Here is an 8,736-nt window from a genome sequence, read left to right as displayed (position 1 = left end):
GTAATTACTTATGTTCATTGTTGATGTTGACTATGACTACTACATCCATTGCAGCCTTGTCACCCTGGAAGGGGAAATAACTCATGTGTGGCCCCTTCTCAAGTTTTTTTACTTCCCTGATACTAGGCGTTTTCAGTTTTTCCTTGCCCACATGCGGGTATGAGAACAGGGAATGTTGTATTTGTGGCCTGTAAAGCCCTTCAAGACTCTGTGAGTAAGGACTAAACAAATACATTTTCAATGGGAATGTGATTTTAGCAATTCTATCTTGTACCAGTAGATGCCCAGCCCTATTTCCTGAATCATGGAAAGAGACCAAACGCAGGGACAAAGAAGATATTTGGGAGCCTCAACTTCTCCAAATAAGATTGGTTCATTCAAACAGAAAGGTATTTTTTTTTTTTGCACCACTGTGCAGAAAATATGTAAATATTGATTTTAAAGCTTGAAAATGCCATTATTTATAACAATGAGTCATAAGAAACTAAACTATTATGTGATAATGATCGGCCCATCATTTTGTTAAAGGTGGGGTGCGTCATTTGCAAAAAACTTAAGCCTGAAATTATGAATTTAAGCCAGTAGGTGGTAGCAGAGTTTATTTCTTAGACACGCTCATATAAACTCTTTTTCATCTTGTTAGGGGGTTGTTCTGCCCCGAACAGGCCTGATAAAAGTGAGAGAAAAGCAGATAGGCGCAATGGAAACTAAAGCATAAGGGCTCTTTGAACTCAGTTGGGCATTGCTAACACATCCTTAAAATAAAAAATAACTTTCAACACTTCAATGACACCTCAAACTACCTACCTCACCTTTAAAGTGGAGGCTAACGGAATGCTTTTCTATCTTCAGGACACAAACATGGAAAAGGTGCTGGGTGAGGCTAACTGTACACGTGCAAAGAAAGGTTACGTGACAAGTTCAACATCATTTAAGATAGTTACGTTTCAAAAGAAGCTCGGGGAACGACAGCAGGTGACCATTAGGAGTTTTCAAAGTCCAACTTTGTCTTCACACAAACTGAAAAAAAAAGTACATTGAAACACAAAATCAAGATTGACCTTTGTATTTGATTTTTTCCCGTATAATTGAATAATTTATTCTGTTTTAAATAGCAGATACTTTCAAGAAATTTGCTGAGGAAGCCAGGGCCTTTTGTTATTTTCTTTATCATTATTGCGCATTTTTTTTGGCTCACTGTTTATCGTTTTGACTCTTATTTCGCACTGTGGTTTGTTATTTTTGATTATTATGTGCTATTTAACATAATTTCCAAAATTGGCCAATTAATGTATGTTGCGGTTCTTTGATTTCCACATCCATTAGGGATGATCTGTTTTTGTAACCTTGAAGGGCTCAGAGGAAGGGCTTTAAAACATGTTGGACTTTCTTATTGCAAGGGTTCTCTCCCTGTTCTTTTGCAAGTTTCAAATTTGTTGACGTCCTCTCTCCTTATTTTGAGTGTATACCAGAGCTTAATCTTAACACTTTCCAAGAATATAGTGCCTTTAATGAACTTTCTTTTTGTAAAACAGTTTTGTTTTTTGTTTTGTACAAATGCTTTTTCCATGTACAGTGGGACCTCGGTTATCGCGGTTAATGGGGACCAAAACCACCCGCGATAAGTGAAAATCCGCGAAGTAGCGGCGCACCTAAAAAAAATAATAATAATATATTATTTTATTCTATTATTATTATTATTTTTTAGACATACGAAGCTCTGAACCCGCGAACATGGAACCGCGAAGTAGCGACGCCCATTCAAAAATGCTTAAAAAAAAAATATATATATATATATATATATATATATATATATATATTTATTTATTTTTTTTTATTATTATTTTATTCTATTAATATTATTTTTTAGACCTGCGAAGCTCTGAACCCGCGAACGTGGAACCACAAAGTAGCAACACCCCTTCAAAAATGCTTAAAAATAAAAAAAATCATTTGTTTATTTATTATTTTTTTAAATTATTTTATTTTATTATTATTCTTTTTTAGACCTGAGAAGCTCTGAACCCGCGAACACGGAACCACGAAGTAGGACGCCCCTTCAAAAATGCTTAAATAATAAAAATAAAATTAATTATTTTATTTTATTTTTTTTTTAGGCCCGCAAAGCTCTGAAAACGCGAACGTCGAAGCGCGAAGTCCCACTGTATATCAATTTTTCTAAGGATAAAGTTGTCTTTTTAGAAGACCAAAGTTACCGGTAACTGAAAATGACCAAAAATCAGTGGCAAGTTGTATTTTTTTATTAATAATAAAGACTTACCTTCCTAAGGATGTCCAAAGAAAGCCCCTTTTCACCATTACTCATGGTGTTTGTTTTCAGAACCGGCAACATTTTGAAACAAATTTGAAAAGCGTTTGAAAAGGACGACTACTGTCCTAACATAAAGACTCGTCCAATGAGATCATGAGCTTGTTTCCGTGTCCTTCACGGCCACGAGGGCTACCTTTCATGTTAGCTAAAAATGTTGCATGGAAATGCAGTGTTGCATCGTACCGTGATGTTAGTGTCTTCATCAGCCGCCATTTTGCTCTTTACCACCTTCTTTTTTTCTGTAACAACAACAGGAAGTGATTCATTAGGCAAGGGATTCATCGAGATTTCTTAGGGCAGCCTGGACGGACAACATAAACATTTCATGTCGGGGCAGTGGACACGTATCACTGTTGTGTTTTATATGCAAAATGATTCTTCATGAATCAAACAATAGATGTTATTAAGTACTGAACTCCTACTTTTATTCTTGGCAGGTGCGTTGCTGCTGAGAAGAGTTTGATGATCTTCTTCTTCATCTCTTTTTGGCACTGTCTCAATTGTTTCCTCATTTGCTGCTCTCTTCTTTCTCCTTCCCCTCTTCCTTTTCTTCTTCTTGCTCAAAACTTTTGATTTGTCGTCAGCATCTTCTACCTCATTGTCTGCCTTCTTCTTTTCATTTGTATTGGTTCGAACAGGGGACAGGTTTTCTTCTGCCATCGTCATCTTCTTTTTTGTGATCACATCTGAAACTGGGCCATCCGCATCACGTTTGGAAGGTCTCGCCAGTGGAGTCGATTCTTCTTTACCAACATCGGGCTGCTGTTGTAGCATCTTTGCTCGCTTTTTCCGTTTACGCTGCTTGTGGCCAGAGAGGGAAGGGCTGATGGCGCTATCTTAACGAGACGAGAGGGAACAACAAAAGACACGGAAATTTGGTGACTACAAAAAATGTATAAACGCACGATATTTTTCTCCAGGTTTCACACAATTCTTTTACCATGTCAGGTCATTTCAAAGAATAATTACCATCAACGCAATTGTCTTTTTTGTCACAAAATTAGTCTATATCCGTTTGAAAGAAAAATGCCAACAATGATTGTAATTAAAGGTTCTGTACAGAATTAGGAACTTTTGTATTTGCTACCGCCATCTCCTGGTCTGTGTCATCATTGCAACCTCTGTCAGTTGGTTCATGATGAGCAGGGCATGTCCCTGACGCGCTCAAATAAACTCCATACATGCCGACATTTTGACATTGAGTATGAAACTCATCTTTTTTGGTTTTTCTTGGGTCTTTTGATTGGCGTTTGGACCTGACACGAAGAAGGCCTCTTATTACTTTCACCATTTTCATGCATCACTGACTATACTTGCCAGCACTACTGCTTTATGCGTTAGACTACTGCTTTTTGCCACTTCAGATTTTAAACAAGTGCCTGTTGTTGTCATTTTTGTAATATTCTGGAGGCAAATTGTGTTTCACACTTAAAAATAGACAAGAAATAGCAAGAAATCTACTGCTTTTAATGTCAAAAAGTATGCACTAACAAATACATACAAAGCTGAAAAGAAAACACAGGGACAAGCATGGCTTCACTCTCGAGCACTCATTTCCCCTACCTAATATGTTCTGCCCCAAACAGTTATGTTAAAAGTAAGATAATACCATATAGGCACAGTAGAAAATAAAACACAAGGGCTCTTTGAACTCAGTTGGGCATTGTTAACTTTTCAATGTTTTAAGGACAACTTAAACAATGCGATTTTCTCCATTCGGGCCCTTGTGTTGTGGAATACTCTGCCCCCTGAGATTCGATTTGCAACCTCAGTGGAACTGTTTAAATCTAGGCTTAAATCACACTTCTATTTCAAGCATATGAATAACCTTATATTTTATGTTGACAATATCTGTGTATTATTTAGTATTGCAACATCCATTGCAGCCTGGTCATACTGGAAGGGGGATTACCTCATGTGCGGTGCCTTCTCAAGGTTTCTTCATTTTCCTCATGTTTAGGTTTTTCCCTGCCCTCATGTAGGTTTTAGATTAGAGGATGATGTAATAATGGTCTGTGGTCTGCACAGCCCTTTGACACTCCTTGTGATTAAGGGCTATCCAAATATACATGACTTGACTTGCCCCCACCTATAAAACGGTAAATGGACTTTGGGTATTTTTAGCAAGAGAGGCACCAACTTGTTTTTAGTAATTCAGTCTTTATAAAGAAAACACACACACACAAACCATATAAACTAATTTTTTGTCATATCATGTTCTCATTTCAGTGTTACTCTGTTTACTCTTTACAATTTGTCAGCTTTTGATTTGCATACCTTCAACCTTCAGCTTCTTTCGTGGCTCCTCGTCGCCTCCTGTTGCTCCTTCACAGCACTGCAACTCCTTCTCCTCACCGTCCTTTTCCTGTTCTTTCTTCCGTTTCTTCCTCTTTTTCTCAACTGATGGAGCCACGCCTTCCTCCACCGCCTGCTGCTCCTTGTCCTCGTGTTCTTCCTTCTTCCCCTTCCCCCTGCCCTTCTTGCTTTTCTTCTTCTTTTCTGATAAATCAACCTGCTCCATCTCCTGATTCTCCTCAGGAGCTGCCTTGCTATTCTTCTTTTTCTTCTTGTTTGGAGTTGCTGCTTCCTCAGCGACGCAAACGTCCAATTTGCCAACATCGATGTTGAGAGTGATGGCCACATCCAAGTGCTCTCGCGCCTTTGCCGCCATCTTGCCTAAAAGAGGGCATAAGTTCAAAATAAAATGGTGTAAATGGTGCAACATTTTCATTATATGCCTATGACAAAATTGTTTACAACCATCATCGAGAGACACCATTGCCCCCATCGGATTGTCCTCCTGCTCCGCGACATCGCAGACCTGCATCTTTTGACACGAGTCAAGTCACCACAATGGCCTAAGATCTTTCAAAGTTGTGTTTGAGGCGTGTTTGCTTACCTTTGAAACCTCTTCATCATCCTGCTTAGTCATGATGTCGGCATCTAAAATGATTCCCGTGTAAATTAAAACAATCATGCCACGTTTTTTCCAAATGGAAGTACGAGAATAAGATAGCAGTCGATTCCAGGAAAGGTGATTGCACGAATTATGTTACTTCTAAGAAAAGTCACTGAATTTTCACCAAAAGAACATAAAGCAATGGCAGGTGGATTCAAAAAATATATACATCTTGCAATAAGCCATAACGTCGACGGAGAAGAAAGGTCTCAAAAGAATTAAGCTTTACTTTTTGGAATTTTTGGGTAGAAAATCTAATTTTTCACGATTTAAGGAACATATTTGGGGAATAAAATATTTGACTATTTGAAATTTAGGTCTTACATTGTAGAGGGCTTGAATAAATAATTATGCATGCATTCTCATTGGAGAACGGTTTATGTAGTCTTAAAGAATAAAGTTACTGTTTTGATTTTAAGAAAAAAACACAACATTGTGAGGCCAAAGTCATAATCTTACAGGTGAAAGTGAAAGATGGATATGACATATACCGAGGGTCAGGAAGCTTTTTTAAGGTGAGAGTTATTTTTTTTACCGATTGGCAGGGAGCGGTACCAGTTCGATATGCATTCCTAAAATGATAAGTTATGTTATTACAGTACTATGTTGTTACTGTGTTATTACCAGGTTGTGATCATTAGAAGTTGAGTCAAAATAGGCTCGGTATACCACTAAAATGTCATATTAGTGAGAAATTAAATTTCCTGGGACGTCACAATGACCCACCACTAGGAACCTATTTACGGAACTTGTCCTCGAGCTACTCAGGTGTTCTTAGGGCACCACGTTGGAGACCCCTGGCGTATACTGTTCTCTATATGCAATGACTTTTTTGTTTAAGAATAGCATTGTATTTTACAAACAAAATGGAATAAATATAAGTGCAAAAATGTTTCCAGAGTACATTTTAAAATGAGACACCGTCACAGCCACATGCGAGTCTCGACACCTAACTGACAAACTGGAGGACTTGGTGTGCTTTTTATTTTGCCTTGCTCCAATTGGCCAGTCATACCTGCAGGAAGCGGGAGCTCATTGGTGCTGATATTTTCTTGCTTCTCTATCAAGACAATTCCAATTTCTTCAACTTCTGCATCGTTGTCATTGTCAGAACAATCTTTGGTCCCTTCTGTCGGTGTGGACATGGCCTCCATGTCTACTCTCGTCTGCTGTAAAAACACATACACACAAAAACATTTAACCTTCAATGCTCATTGATAGCTTTCTGTTTAGACATAGCAGATGTGAAGAGCAGTGAAGCCTGAAAATCAAACTGGTTGGTGGCGCCTGCAGTGAGGTGACAACTGATGGCAATAATCTGTACAGACACAAAGGAGATCATCTGCAGTGGAAACAGGCGAGTCAGAATGTGAGTTTGACGGCAACACACACAAGCACACACAAGTCATTATTACGGCCAATGGAGTGCAGTTATGCGTGTGCAAGTGCAACCAATTGGAACATCAAACTTTAGGGCTCGACAGCTTCCGCTTGATGGAGTCAAATTTTTTGAGCATTTGTCGATGTTCAGCTTCCACTTTTGGAACTTTTTTACAATCCAATATAAAGTCACTTCGATTAGATATATATCCTTCCGAAATAGCAACAGCGATGTATAAAAAAAATAATGAAAATAATCTGTGAGACACTGATTTTTATTGCATTTAATTGTAACACTACTTTATTTGGTACCTCTTGTTGAATTTGTGGTTCTTCCTTAGGTTGAAGTGAGTGCCAGCCATTCTGGTCGTGTCTGTTGCTACATTCCACAACTTCTCCGCTAGAGGCTAAATCAAATGGAAACCTTTACAAATCAAAGCCCCCCAAAATTAAAAAAAGATATCCCTACCAGGTGGAGCGTGACCATCTGTATGGTTGTCTTCAAAGGAAATGTCATCAGCTCCTCTATTAGGTTCAGCGTTGATCCTGGAGCACAGACATGTTGGAATTGGAGCACTTTTCACACTTTATGAAGCAAAAGACTACAATCTTTGCTGTATATTACGGCAGCAGGCGATTGCGTTTGGCAGATTGCTTACTTCAGCCATCCTTTGTAGATGTCTTGTAGGTTCAAACTGGCCTCCGGCAACTCTACCTGTACAAAAACAGTTGTATATAATCGTACAGCTTTGCAAAATATAAATGAACAAGAGTGTGGTAAGGAGATGGGACAGATGCATGATTTGTACACCAAATAATGTGTAAAAACTCATATTATACTTTATGTTATGTCTTTTTTATTACTAAGCATATCAGAAAAACCTACTAAAGTTGGTGTATTGTGCATAGCTTAAAATAAAATCTAAAACAAAAAAACTGTGACGAAATGACTAAAAATCAGGGACAATTTAGTGGCTCCAAACATACTTTTTTTTCATGTCCAATATGGCTCTTTCGACATTTTGGGTCGCCAACCCATGCACTACACCATATTGCGATATCTTGAGGTCAAATAATACACAATGCTCAATAAGTGAGTATACTGTACTTAAAATATCACTTGAAATTGATTACTTGATCATGCTTCATTAAAATGAGTGGGCTTCCATTATGTTACATAAAGTATATATTTGAGGTAGTAACATCGACCTTGTCCTGGGAAAGTTTAGAATTGCTAGCATCAACTTGAAAAGGTTCAGTGAAAATTATCACACATCTGCTTTTGTACATCATGTTCTATTCTGTCCCATAAGACGGAATAAATAACTAAGGCCGGTTTTACACTCAAAACTCTCATCAATAAACATCTTTTTTGTTCTTGTTTTTCCCGACAGAGGGTCAGCCATTTAATAAAATGGGAACAAATGGCACGACCTCAAACGGATATTAAAAATGTCAAATACTTCCCCCCCATAATTGTGTGCAGTCTCAATACCTGGCAAACATGTTCTTCCAACGTTTGAGCAGCAACAAGCAAGCCTTTCATCTTTAAATGTTCAACTATGAGAAAAAGCAGCGAGGAATCCTCCTGGTCCGACATAACGAATGGATCATCAAAATGAAAATGACTGTGTCTGGTTCACTTTACATTTAAACACACTTCATTTCACTTCGCTACCATAAAGCATCATGGGAGTTGAAGTCTTATTTAAACAAGTGATCTATCAGCCAAAGGTAACCTTCGGATGGGTCAAAAAGGCTGCTCTGCCATATCTTATTCCAAATACATTAATATTAGCATTGTCTCGTAATAAAGACGATTAACAAAAAGATTAAACATTACATTGACATTAAGTACAGGAAATTTCAAATTGTTTTACGTATTTTTATTTTTAAACTACTCAATCATTGATCATAAACACTTAAAGTTGTGGCAAAATTCAATTTTGAATATATCAGTCATTCATTGTTTCTGTACAGTAACATGTTTTGGAAACAAGGGACATGATGTTTAGTTTTGGACACTTCACAGCATCTGAGGAAAAACTTCCTATAGAATGTATTT

At 37.8% G+C, this 8,736-nt stretch overlaps 1 protein-coding gene across 1 annotated transcript; it reads right to left on the bottom strand.

Moving 5' to 3' along the window:
* Positions 1-582: 582 nt before the first annotated feature.
* Positions 583-8,324, bottom strand: LOC148374419 (uncharacterized). The gene is made up of 11 exons (XM_088336193.1): positions 8,167-8,324; positions 7,331-7,386; positions 7,141-7,217; positions 6,984-7,078; positions 6,307-6,460; positions 5,232-5,275; positions 5,093-5,159; positions 4,610-5,008; positions 2,755-3,168; positions 2,516-2,571; positions 583-1,020 (listed from the first exon to the last, which is right to left on the bottom strand). The coding sequence occupies exons 1-11, from the start codon at positions 8,269-8,271 to the stop codon at positions 1,012-1,014; spliced, it is 1,476 nt and encodes a 491-aa protein (XP_088192319.1). The 5' UTR covers positions 8,272-8,324; the 3' UTR covers positions 583-1,011.
* Between the last annotated feature and the right edge of the window lie 412 nt (positions 8,325-8,736).

The sequence above is a fragment of the Urocampus carinirostris genome, chromosome 1, assembly GCF_059441175.1.
Source record: "Urocampus carinirostris isolate Australia breed hairy pipefish chromosome 1, RoL_Ucar_1.0, whole genome shotgun sequence".
NCBI lineage: Eukaryota > Metazoa > Chordata > Actinopteri > Syngnathiformes > Syngnathidae > Urocampus > Urocampus carinirostris.
The sequence above is the reverse complement of the archived record's forward strand: the minus strand, read 5'-3'. Positions and strand labels throughout refer to the sequence as shown.

Excerpts from the sequence above, each read along its gene's own strand:
- LOC148374419 (XM_088336193.1), bottom strand. The coding sequence starts at position 8,271 with ATGTCGGACCAGGAGGATTCCTCGCTGCTTTTTCTCATAGTTGAACAT. Across the intron at positions 7,218-7,330 it reads ATCTACAAAGGATGGCTGAA|GATCAACGCTGAACCTAATA; the intron begins GTAAGCAATCTG and ends TCTGTGCTCCAG. Across the intron at positions 6,461-6,983 it reads AACCACAAATTCAACAAGAG|CAGACGAGAGTAGACATGGA; the intron begins GTACCAAATAAA and ends GTGTTTTTACAG.